We start from the raw sequence: 12,495 nt of genomic DNA, 5'->3' as shown, positions 1-12,495 counted from the left end.
GCTCCCCGAGGGAGCAGAGCCCTCCCAGGTGTGTGTGTGTGCTGGACTCTCTGTGGTAGAGCAGCGTTCTTCTGATTAATGATCTCCCTCTGTCTTTCTTGTTACCTTTCCTGTCCTTTGTCCTGCGTTGACTAATAAATGCTCTTTGTCACGACCGTGATACGATCTGTTGTGTTCCCTTGTCACTGTGACTTCTGGTTTTCTGTGCCCCTTTGTCTCCTGGTGTTGGTCGTCATGTGCATCCTCCAGGCTAGCGTTGGATGACGCCATTCGACACAAGCAGCTGAACATATCATCCCGTTTTTCACCCAGGGTGGCAGGGGAGAATGATTTCCTGCAGACTGTTATAAACAAAGTGATTGCTGCTAAAGAAGTCAACCACAAGGGGCAGGGTAGGTACCGCTCTCTCCGTGCCGTGGGTCGCGACGCTGGTTCTGAGTTTGGAATCAAAAAGTTGCTCGTGTGGTTTGTTCCTCCCTTCCCCGTTGTGGGATTGTTCCTTTTTCTGACCCAGAGATGGGGAAACTGAGAAGTATTTTAAAAACTTTTAATCCATTTTCAATCTCTTGTGAAGGGTGAGGCAGTGCAGATCTTATAATTCACGCTATCACAATCAGAAGCTAAACTATTTTGTAATTATAATACTTCATAAGTGTTTCTTGGCCTATCAGCTTTTGCCACACAATGCTGCTAATGCCTTAAAGCCAATCATCTAAAATTACCCCTTGTGGGTCCTACTAGAATACATTTTTTTATGGGTCTGTTCTCCAAAGTATCTAGTCTATTTGTAAAGTCATCATTTGAAACTTGTTTCTAGTTCCATTTCTCTCTCAACAATGTCCATCCTATTCCATGGCATTTTCAAGTCAGCATTTTTTATCTCAGAATTTACATACAGACACACACTATGTGAGCCTTCTGTCAGGCTTTGAGAATTCTGTACAAATCCATTTCCCACACCCTACCCCTTAGGGCTCAGCCCCTCTCCCATGATTTTTCCCCTGCCTGCTGTGGACTCTACATGTTGGAGCATTGTTGAGCTCTTGGATGTTTTTATATTTCTGCTGGAGAGGGTCCAGGGGAGGCCACAAAGCTGATGAAGGGTGTGAACATCTCTCTGATGAGCAGAGACTGAGGGAGCTGGGCCTGGTTACTCTGGGGAGGAGGAGACTGAGAGGGAATCTCGTTATTCCATATAAATACATCCAGAGGGTGTCAGAGGATGGGGCCAGACTGTTTTCAGTGGTTCTTCATGGCAGGATGAGGAGCAGTGGCCATAAATTAAAACACAACAAGTTCCACCTCACATGAGGAGGAGCTTCTTTCCATGAGGGGTGGCAGAGCCCTGGAACAGCTGCCCGGGGAGGGCGTGGAGTCTCCCTTTGTGCAGACATTCCCAACCCACCTGAACTCGTTCCTGTGTCCCCTGCTCCCCTTGGCAGGACTGGATCATCTCCAGAGGTCCCTTCCAGCCCCACCTGTGCCATGACTGTGATGCTCTGCTGAAGGTGGTGACTCAAGGACTCACCTCCTGTGCCCCTGAGCTGTGGATTTTGGCCTCTCCATGCTGAAGGAAGGGATATTCCCTGCCTTCTCTCCCTTCCCCTTATTTTTCCCCTCTGCACTGCACTGCCCTTGGAACGTTTTGTTCCTTCAGGAGACCTGAGCTTGCAGGAGGTGAGGAGGGAGCCGGAGCCAGGCAACCCCTCTGGAACCTTCCCTGGTGCCTTCTCAAGGGCACTGCTCTGGGCTGATTTATTTTTGTGTGAGATCTCATGATCATGATGTGTCTGTGCCCAGTTATTCCTCTGCTGGCTTCAGTTTTTTCTGGGAATTCAGGATTAATGTGGAGGTATGCTGATTAATACAGAGTTCCCACCAAACACTGTGTAAATATCTGTATCCCTCCATAGCTGAGCAGAAAACACACTTTCCCCTGGTTTTTGCACTAATTAATAGCAATCAAAATTTTACATAAATTTTATTTTTTAGATTCTCCTTCAGCTAGTGAGGACAAGTTTTACCTGCTTCCCCTCCTTGTTTTCACCTGTGGCCAGTGTGTGTCCCATAGGAGGAAACATTTCAATGTCTTTGATTCATTCCTGATTTTTTCCCTAAAAAAGAGTGCCCAGGCAAGCAGAAAAAGGGTTGAGGGCTGTTCCTTAGGCAGTCAGTGCAGGTACAGTTGCAGCTCAGCGGAACAGCAGCTGTCAGAGCCATCCCTGGCAACAAAACAGCCCAGAAACTCTTACAGAGATATCATGGAAAAGACAGGCTGCCAAGTGTACACAGAGTGAATGTACAGTTAATTCTCTAACAGGGTAACCCACAATTTATTTCATGGATGAATATTTTTGGGGTGTTTTTCGTAGCTTTTAATTTTAGGATTTTCTTCTGCAAATTGCTGCTGTGATTATTTCGTGCTTAAACTTGATTGCCAGCCACTTCACCAAGTGGAAGGCTTCTTTGGGTTGGGTTTCTTTTTTATTTTTATGGGGTTTTTCTTTTCACTTTGGCATCTTTCTTCTTCCTGTAACAAATGTGCCTGATGTTAGTTGGCAAGCAGCAGCTTTTTAGTGGCTTCTTCTGCTGCTGAGCAGAAAAATATCAGCTGTGTGAAGCTGATGCTGTAGATTTGTATGCTCAGAGCAGTAAAAACAACTTACAGGGGTGGTGATCAATCAGTTTGGGGTATGGATCTGCTGGCATTACTTGCTTGGAATCCTTGGGTTTTTCCATGCAAATCATCCTCGCTCCTCTTTTTTCCCCATGGAAGATAAACATCTCATTACAAAGAACATGGAACGTAATCAGAAATAATTCTGTGTGCTGTACTCATATTTTTGTGTGAAGTGATGAGATCTTTTGAGTGCTTTAAAATATTTTTCTTTCTTTAGTAAAGGAAGATCAGTTATCTTAACATACCTTAATTATTTTAACCTTCTTACGTTTTTCAGTTTGTGAAAAGAAATCTGTAGCATCTAAGAATAAATCCCAGCAGTTTCATAATTGTGGCTTTTTTTACACAACAGGTCTGTGGGTGACTTTGAAACTTCTTCCAGGAGATATCCATCAGATTAGGAAAGAGTTTCCACATTTAGTGGACAGGTCAACAGCAGTGGCTCGGAAAATGGGCTTTCCTGAGATTATCATGCCTGGTAAGGCACTTAATTAATGCTGCTTTGTTATATTTTAACCTGCTTTAAATGGCTGTGTGTACGGAAGGTTTGGGAGGAAAAAAAATGCAGATGAATTTAAGGTATGTATGGTATGCATTTAAAAAAAAAGGATCATTGAAAGATGATGTCTCATTGAAAATAAATGTAAAATACTTAGGTAATACCTGCATCAATAAATAAAGCTCCCATCCCCATCAAAAGACAGGAAATCCCAGGGAGAGTGGAAATTCTCCCTTTTTTCCCCAGTTAAAGGAGTGTACACAAAGTACACACTTTGTATTATCCCCATAGCAAGGGCATATGTAAAACTCACCTCCTGTGCTGAATCCAAAGCAGATTTTTGAGGCACAGGCTCGATTTAGAGATAGCAGCTCTCGTGGGGTTTTTACCAGATTTGGATAATGCATTTGAAAGAGAGCCCACATCATCTTTTCTTAAATACATGTATTCTGTGCATGTTCAGGTGTTTACAAAGAAAAAAACCAAACCCATAAAAACTAACCCAAAAATGTGGTGCTTCTCAAAATAAAGACTGCCATGAGCACGAGCAGAACCTGCAGTGTCCTCTGCAGACTGATGGGCTCTGGAGGATCCAGGAGATGTTTCCAGAGCTGTCCCAGTTCCAGATCTGCCTGTGGCTGCTGACAGATGTCTGTCAGATGTTTTACAGTCTCTTCTACAAGTGTGAGGGCCTCAGCACCTGCTCTGCATCCTGTGTTGGCTCTTAAAATTATTGGAAATCTCTTGTTTCCCCAGCTCATTTTCAAAATTTCAGTTGAATTGAGTGGAACTGAGGAGCATTTTAAGATAAATCTAAATTCAACCCTCCCCTGCAACCCCCAAGCCAGCAAAAATATCAAACCTGTTCCTGCTGTAACAAATTAGAGACCTTGTAGGCTGTTAAAATATTTTAAATTGCAAAATACCTTTGTGTGGGATAAATGACTGTGTTGAAATGTTTCCTTTCAAGTGAATACTGCAAGCAGTTCTGTAAAAATAAAATAAGTGGAAGTGTGGTGTTTTAAATGTTTTGCCATTGTTTCTGTGTGCCATTGGCTTCACAGATCCTTGGGTTTACTGAGAGAATTGTGAGTTATTTTGTTCTGTGCTTTCCCCTCGTAGGAGATGTTCGTAATGACATCTACGTCACCTTGGTTCAGGGAGATTTTGACAAAGGCAGTAAAACCACAGCAAAGAACGTGGAAGTCACAGTGTCTGTTTATGATGAAGATGGCAAAAGATTAGAGGTATTAAAGTATTTAATGTCTGGGGGCTTTTTGATTTTGATACATATCATTTTAAGCCTTTTCAGCAGTTGTATTTGTCAGCTCAAGGTCCCAGTTTTGATTTTCAAGGCAACTTTTGTCACCATTAAACACATCTTGCCTTATCAGTGCATGCATTTTGAGACCAGTTTCATGAGGAGCATTCTCTCTTATTCTGACCTACTTCACTGATTTATTTTTTGTTTCTTTGACTGAAAAAGAGGAGTTTAAGTGACATAAGTGTTTCCCCTTTTGTTTGGTTTTGCAGAGTGTTATTTTCCCTGGTGCTGGTGATGAAGCCATCTCAGAGTACAAATCAGTGATCTATTACCAAGTAAAGCAGCCTCGCTGGTTTGAGACTGTGAAGGTATTTAAACTGTTAAAATTACTTCTCTGGGTGTTAATGTGCCATTAATACACCTTTCAATAGGAAACAAAACTGGGGAAATTCAGAGCCTGTGTTCAGCCGGAATAGCTCAGCCAAGAAAGGCTTTGCCTTTGATTGCATATTGAATTTTATCTCAGCCCTTGTTCAGCATGGCTGTTGTGGGGAAGCTCCAGCATCTCTTCAGGAATGCTTTGCTCTATTTCCATGAAGCTGACCTGGAGGAGAGCAGGATATTAAGGCTAAAACATATTTGCCATGGTGTCGGACTCACCAGTGTTTGGGGAGCTGGTTGTGCTTTAAGCCTGCTCGTTTTGTGGGGTAATAACCTCTCCAGTGCCAAGTTTGGAGATTGCAGAGGAGGCTGATTCTGGATTCCACGCAGTCTGTCTCTGAGCAGGGTCTGTGTGCTCACAAGGGCCTTGGAGCTGCTCCCCACAGCAGAGTTTTCCCTCCAGAGGTGCCCTTGTTGTGTCCATAGACAGCAAAGGGCTGTTGGGGAATGGCAGAGGATGGATGTGCTGCTGGGACTGGCACTCCTCAATCATTGGCAGTGCCAGAGCACTGCTGGAACGTGTCTGGATGGGGTTGGGAGAGGCTGAAGGTGCTACACTGAACATTTCCTTCTCCTCCCCTCCCCTTGTGTTGGACTCATCACTCTGGGGAGGTGGTTGTGCTTTAAACCTGCTCATTTTGCTGGGTAATAACCTTTCCACTGCCAAGCTTGGAGGTTGGTGTTGGCTTTCTGGACTCCATTCAGTCTGTGCAGCAGTGGGAGCAGGGGCTGTGTGCTCACAAGGCCTTGGAGCTGCTCCCCACATCAGAATTTTCCCTCCAAAGGCGCCCTTGTTGTGCCCATAGACAGAAAGGGGCTGTTGGGGTTGTCCCTCAGTGATGGTTTGGCAGTGCTGGAGGATGTCTGGGTGGGGCTGGGGAGGCTGCAGGTGCTGCCCTGACCCTTCTTTCCTTCCCCCCGGTGCCAGGTCGCGATCCCCATCGAGGACGTGAACCGCAGCCACCTGAGGTTCACCTTCCGCCACCGCTCCTCGCAGGACTGTGAGTACCCCGGGCTCCTGGTTGGGAATGGGGGGTGTCTGCCAGGGAAAGGCTGGAGTTCCCTTGGAACGGAGAGTATAAACCCCCTCCCTAAGAAGTATTATAGAACCCTGCCCCAGCTGGTTTGAACCGCTGGTCCATTAACAGAAGATTCCCCCCAGAGTTATGAGGGATGGGTCATGGAAGAGAGAAAGAAAGAAACACCTCCCCAACAGGATTCAGCAGATGGAATAGAATACATCTTGCCTTGAACCCAAGACACTCCATCTGTCCTTGGGATTTCCTGCAGTGCCTGCTGCCACAGTCTCCTGGAGCAGGGATGGCATTCCCACATTCCCAGTCCAGAACTGATTATTGCCATCGCTTTTAGTGCAGGATTAAATTTGTTACATTTTACTTCATGTCATGTCTCAGCTCCTTTTTCCCTTTACATCTTCCTCACTCCTGCCTATCCTGATGGAGTTTTTCCTTCCCTGCCCAGTTTTTTCTCCAAAGGGAACAAATGGAATTTTTTACTAGGTTACTAATGGAGTAAAGCTTTCCATTAGTAACTCAGAGGGTTGTGGAATTCTGTATCTTAAAGGTAGGGAGTAGTAAAGATCTTCAGCAAATGGGAACGTGACTGTTCACAGTTGGCTTAGCATCAGTAATTGAAGACTTTAGGATTAAGAAAATTAATAAAACAATCTAGAGACTGATACTTTTTAAGGAAAGCAATGTTCCAAAAGTCAGTGTCATTATTATCAGAATTATGATCATGTGCTACAAATTATTGAGTCAGAAATGTTCTTATGATGACTCAAGTATTTAGGTTGGCCACAGCCTAAATATTTAAAAGAGGTCATCCCTAAATATTAAAAAGAGCCCCTTTCAGGGCTTTCTCCCAGGCTCCTTGGGCTGTTTCAAGGTGATGGCACTTTGGTTCTGGCTTTACTTCTCAGCTTCCTTTGTGATCTCTCCTTCAACTGTTGCTTTGTTTTTTTAAACTTTTGCCAACAGATTTGAGCAAGAACAAGCTGAATGCATTTTTTAGTTCTTTGGCTGCAGAATGGGTCAGCTTTCAAAAAACTGTGGCACTTCATCTGCAATTATGGACCCCGTTTCTGTTTTGCTTCTAATGTTCCCCTTCCAAATGTGTGTCCTCAGGGCTCTGTGCTCTGATGAGATCTCAGTGCTGGTGTTTAATCTTTATTCCAGCTCCCAAACACTGCCATCCTTCTAAAAACCTGGGCTTTCTCCACGCATCACATTTGTTTTGTGTTTAAAATTTGCCTTTATAAAGCTGTTCAAAAAGGAACAGGCGCAATATGGAAACACGAAGCATCTGGTTATTGCTGATGTGTTCATTTGGCTTTTTTTTTTGGTCCTGTCTTGCTTTTAGAAGACTTCCCCAGTTTTTTGTACACTGAATTTCCATAAGAATCTTTGCTGTGGTCACTCACTGACAGGTTCTCCATATTGGTGAGATTCAGGTATCCTGACTGTAGAAATCATTATGTGCTGATTTGTCTTTTTTTTTGGTAACAGCCAAAGATAAATCTGAGAAAATATTTGCTCTGGCATTTGTGAAGCTCATGAGATATGATGGGACAACTCTGAGAGATGGAGAGCACGACCTCATCGTTTACAAGGTATAATTTTCACTTCCCAGCAGGGAAGCTCCACTGAGGGACTTCTGGGGAATTCTGTTCCAGAATTACACTGGAAAATGTGTTTTGGACTCTTCTGTTAAATCAAACTAAGCAGCAGGTCCTGAGCTGTTGGTTTATATGGGAGATTGAGTGTTGAACCTTTAGCATGTTTTAATATCAAAGGCATTTATTCTTGAGTTTTTTGTGGGTTGGAAAAGTGAATTCTGTAGCCTTTTAAATAATCCCATTTTGGCTCTAATGTAGACAGATTAGTGCTAAATTAGTGTTGTTAAAGATGCATTTGATAACTCCAAACCTAAGAAAATCCAGAATAAATGTTCAAGTTTTCTTATTACTGAGATTTTGACTGGATATTTCCTCCTGCTGTGTTTCAAACATCCCTGTAGGCAGAGGCCAAGAAGCTGGAGGATGCCTCCACCTATCTCAGTCTGCCCTCCACAAAAATCGAGCTGGAGGAGAAGGGACACTCAGCAACAGGCAAGAGCATGCAGAACCTTGGGAGCTGCACCATCAGCAAAGACTCCTTCCAGATTTCCACTCTGGTGTGTTCAACCAAGCTGACCCAGAACGGTGAGTGCCCAGCAGGGCTGGAGTCTGCTGCTCCCAGCAGGGCTGGGGTCTGTGTGCTGGCTCTGCTGCCTTCTCCATCCCATTATCCCCATTCCATGGGACTGCTGGTGGCTCTTTGCTGGGTCAGGCTGTGTGGGTGAGTGTGGGAGCCACCCAGCCTTCTCTCTGCTTTGCTCCAGAGCAGTTGGTTTGTCTGAAAATCCAGAAGAATCCCGAATTAAGTAGAACCAGGGGTATTGTTTCCCATGTAGCTGAGATTCTTCCCCTCAAGTGCACTGAAACAGGCCCTGTGGCATTTTACTTTTCCTTGAGAAGCAGCCCTGAGGAAGGGGATGAGTTTGCTTTCAAGAGTAGATAATGCCAGGGCTCTGCTCCCAAACAAAGCTGGCTGATGTTATCCCAAGGTGCAGCATCCACATCTCAGGGCTGAGGTCAGCTCTGATGTTTTCTCTGGTGTGCAGAGGGGATGGTAGGGGAGGATGTTGCCTGGAGATTACTGTCCTGTTCCCACACCTTCCCAGGAGTGGCCTTGGCTTCCTGTGTTCCTTCTAAACCTGGCATTCCGTGCATTTTTCCCTTTGTCAGCTGGCTGAGCGCATCCCAAGGCTGTGGCAGGCACCAAAGCAAACCTTTCCCATTTGCAGCCCGTGCCCTGTGTGCAGTTGCTGTGCTGGTTGCCATGGAGCGATGCCTTGTTCTCCTGTGCTCCAGCAGTGAGTGGGGAGTGTGGGAGGGTCATTCCATGGGGACTGAGTCATCCCAGGGAGCTGCTGTGACTCAGGGAGCTCCGTGGGGAGGGGAGGTGCTGGAATCACTGCCAGTGTCCCCTCTGGCCAGGGGGGTGTCCCTGCTCCATGCCTGGGCTGTTTTCCAGTGGCACCTCCTGCCTGTTTCACATGCAGAGCACATCGGATCCACTGCAATCTGGCAGCCTTGGAGCCTGGCAGGGCGTTCAGCAAAAACCAGGGATGTGCTTGTAGGATTTCCCAGCAAGGATGGGCTCACACTCAGCAGCAGCACAGTGGGGCCTGGAGAGCAGGAGCCAACATCTGGAATTAAACTGCTTTTTGGTGGAAAATCTGTGCTGTTTTTGCCCTCAGCCTTCCCCAGTGCTTGTTAGTAGTTAAAAGCATTTCCCAGTGATCAATATATTGATGTGGCTTTCATGGAACTGCTATTAAAATTAAGCCTGAGCATTGTTTGGTGCTTAATTTACATATTGTTTGCTTTGAAGGGCTGATCTTTATTTAATGCTGCTGTTAATTATGTTGTCTGGGAAACTTTTCCTCGGAGTTGCCAAAGTCTTTTCTCTCTCTTCAAAGTACTGTGACATTATTAAGCAAGATCACCATGTCTCGTTGAGCAGGAAAGAAACAAAACAAAATATCATCATTAAATTCCTCCCTCAAGTATCAGTTTTCATCTGAAAATTGGCAGTGCTTTTCAGATGGTGATTTCTGAAGCTGGTTTTAAGTTCTGTGAAATCGTTGGTTAATATTCTTCCTTTAGCTTTCTCAAAAACAAGTAAGTAAAAATCCATTATTATCCTTAGAAGAACATTGAGCCAAAGCAGATTTTTGTCCCTTTGCTTACCTATGATAGCTCTTTCTTTATCCTCCATGACTATCTTAGAACTGGCTTTAAGACTTATTTTTAGTAATTCTGAAAGTATGTGAATAAGTCATCTGGCTTTTTCTGCCTGGTGTTTGATGGTGCAGAGACTTTTTTGTGTGAGCTCTCTGAGGGCTGCCTGGACTTCAGTTCTCCATGAACTGTGAGTTTTTAGTGTTGCTTTTCTGTCAGTAATTGATGTCCTTAGCAGGGAAAAGTCTTCAAAACAACAAACCTGGCCATGCTGAGGCTTTGAGAGAGAGGGATGGTGTGAAGTGTTTACTTAGTTAACACTTGAGCAGTTTTTAGTGATTTGGGCAGAATTTATTAAAGCAGGACATCCCCTGGCCTTTTCCTGGACTTTGCAGTTGATTTTGAGGAAGAGTGGTGATGTAAAACAAAGAGGAGGAAAACCCTCGGTGCCTGTGGAAGTAAATCCTCCTGGAGCCTCATCCCAGACTCCCAGGATATCCTTTTGTTCTCAGGGTGATGGGAACAGAGCTGGAATTGCATTAATGGCCCTGCTGGGAGATGTTCAGGTATCAACAGGCAGAGCTGGCTGGTGCTGTCCTCGTGGGTTTGCTGTAGGAAGCATCCAGGGCATCTCTAAGGCTTATTCCAAGAATTTCTCTGTTTTCTTTTCTGCCTGAAGCACTCAAATCTCTGGATCATAGTGGCTGTTCCTTCATGGAGTCAGGACTTGGATCTCCCAGGATTTTGGAGAACAGTTGGGAGGAATTTGACTTAGCGTGGTTGATAATTAAAAGAAACCAACACACACACGTGACAAATGGAAGTGCTGTAGTGCCATAAAAAGTGAAAATGTAAGCACAGAATTAGAATAAAAACCATACAGACTGGAGAATCAAATGTTAAATTGAAGAAGGCAGAGAATTTCAGAGAACAGATGGGTATTTAGTTAGAGGGGAAATATCTAACTGAATTCAGTGGCTGGGCTTTGAGGAAAGTTTGGATGTTTCTGTAGGGAAGCTTTTGCACAGATCCAGGTTAAGGAAAGCAGATAGGCAGGAACTTGGGGTGTTTCCTTCCTCTGTTAAATACTCTGTAAAAGAAAACCTTCCTGTGCAGCCCATAGAATAATAAATCACATTAATAAAGCCAAGTTACTGTTGGGGACTTTTCAGTCTGGGTGTTCAAACCATTTTCAGTGGGCAGTCACAGAATCCCAGACTGGTTTGGGTTGGAAATGTCCTTAATGATCATCAGTGCCACCCCCTGCCATGGCAGGGACACCTCCCACTGTCACACATTGCTCCAGCCTGGCCTGGGACACTTCCAGGGGTCCAGGGGCAGCCACAGCTTCTCTGGGCAGCCTCATTCTGTCTTCCTCCTGATGTTTTCTAACCTCAAATTTCTCTTGACCTGGGCTGACTCCAGCATTCCTGTTTTCTGGATGCTAAAATGCAGTTTTCCCTCCTTTCAGTGCATTATTTTACACCCAGCCCTGTGAGAGGAGGGGCACTGAGTGCCTGGTGCCGTGCTGGGGTTAAGGAGTGCTCGCACTACCAGCGGGTTTTTCCATAGCCTGGAAGTTCCTTTTCCCTCTCAGCTGGCCTGCCCTGACATTTTGTGCTCACAGATGTATATTCATGTAGCATTTGCTGTGCCGTCACGCTGCCGTCCACGTGGGTTTGTTTTCTTGGGGCAATCCTGCGCAGAGCTCGTCCGTGGGCTGGCTTTTGTTCAGATCATTTCTCCTGTCAGGCTGATGCCTTGTTACAAGTCAGGCTGCAGCCAAGTTCAGGGCTGGAAAGCTGATATAAATACATCCATGAAACACTTTGGATAACTCATGGAGGCATCTTCGCTTTGCTTCCAGAAGCAATTTTTTTTTGTTAATACTCAGTTTCTAAGACTTTGGGTTCAGGCTGTAGACTTCTTGTAGGATGTATTAAAAGGAATGGAGGACTTGGATTCAAGTCTTTCAAAGCTTTAATGTAGTAAAAGCCTCTTGATTTCTCCTCACAAAGAGATGATGGGAAGGCTTTGGTTTGAGTGCTGCTCAGAGGGGAATCTTTCCAAGCAGTACTGCAGTCCTTTCCACTAGAAGTAATTTCATTTATTACTTCAAATGAAAGCTTTTTCAGAAAAGCATAGCAGCTGCTTTGAGTCTCTGCAGATAATTTTCAGAATAAACACTGCAGATTCATGCCTTGGTAAACCTTGTGTTGGTTGCTTTGAAAGTCTGAATAGCAAAGAGGTGAGGGGGTATTTGTTGGGAGAAAGTGCCTGTTTGAGTTATTTTGGGCAGAATTCCCACAGTATGAATTATATGGGGAGGTGGGTAAGGTGCAGTAGTGGCCCAGGGGCAAAACTGAAGGTAGTGAGTCTCTAAATCAGACATAAAATCATTTAAGTTGGAGAAGACCTTTAAGATCATCGAGTTCAGTTTTTTATTGGAGGCTTCTCCTGAGCAGGAGCTGCTGTGAGTTTTATTTTGTGCTGAACACTGGCTTTTCATGGGGAGGAGTTTTCCCCTGAGGCAGTGTGGGGTTTGGGCTCAGTGGGCAGTGCTGGGTTCCAGTGCTGGGTTGGGATTTACCAGAGGTTTCCCTGCAGGGGAACCCCCTGAGAGCTCCTCCCCAGGAGTTTTCCCTGAAGGAAGCTCTGCAGGGAGTGCTGGAGAGATCTGGCCTCCTGCATTCCCTGATTTACCAGGGAATGCTGCAGTGCCACCATCCCCAGGATGGCACCGTTTGCATGATCCGGGCTGTGCCCCAGGGTCCATCCCTTGAGAGCAGCCAGGGGTATCCATC

General features: G+C 45.1%; 1 protein-coding gene across 3 annotated transcripts in view; it reads left to right on the top strand.

The window, feature by feature from the left end:
- The window catches only part of DOCK1 (dedicator of cytokinesis 1), a 262,705-nt gene that overhangs the window by 37,743 nt on the left and 212,467 nt on the right, over window positions 1–12,495 (top strand). For 2 of the 3 annotated variants that reach the window (XM_063405101.1, XM_063405103.1), the window contains exons 12-18: window positions 250–392; window positions 3,033–3,158; window positions 4,302–4,426; window positions 4,713–4,811; window positions 5,813–5,885; window positions 7,413–7,516; window positions 7,924–8,107. In XM_063405101.1, coding sequence (XP_063261171.1) covers window positions 250–392; window positions 3,033–3,158; window positions 4,302–4,426; window positions 4,713–4,811; window positions 5,813–5,885; window positions 7,413–7,516; window positions 7,924–8,107 — 854 coding nt within the window. The remainder of the gene's footprint in view (window positions 1–249; window positions 393–3,032; window positions 3,159–4,301; window positions 4,427–4,712; window positions 4,812–5,812; window positions 5,886–7,412; window positions 7,517–7,923; window positions 8,108–12,495) is intronic. The other variant, XM_063405102.1, reaches the window with a different exon arrangement.

The sequence above is a fragment of the Prinia subflava genome, chromosome 9 (assembly GCF_021018805.1).
Source record: "Prinia subflava isolate CZ2003 ecotype Zambia chromosome 9, Cam_Psub_1.2, whole genome shotgun sequence".
Lineage (NCBI taxonomy): Eukaryota > Metazoa > Chordata > Aves > Passeriformes > Cisticolidae > Prinia > Prinia subflava.
The sequence above is the reverse complement of the archived record's forward strand: the minus strand, read 5'-3'. Positions and strand labels throughout refer to the sequence as shown.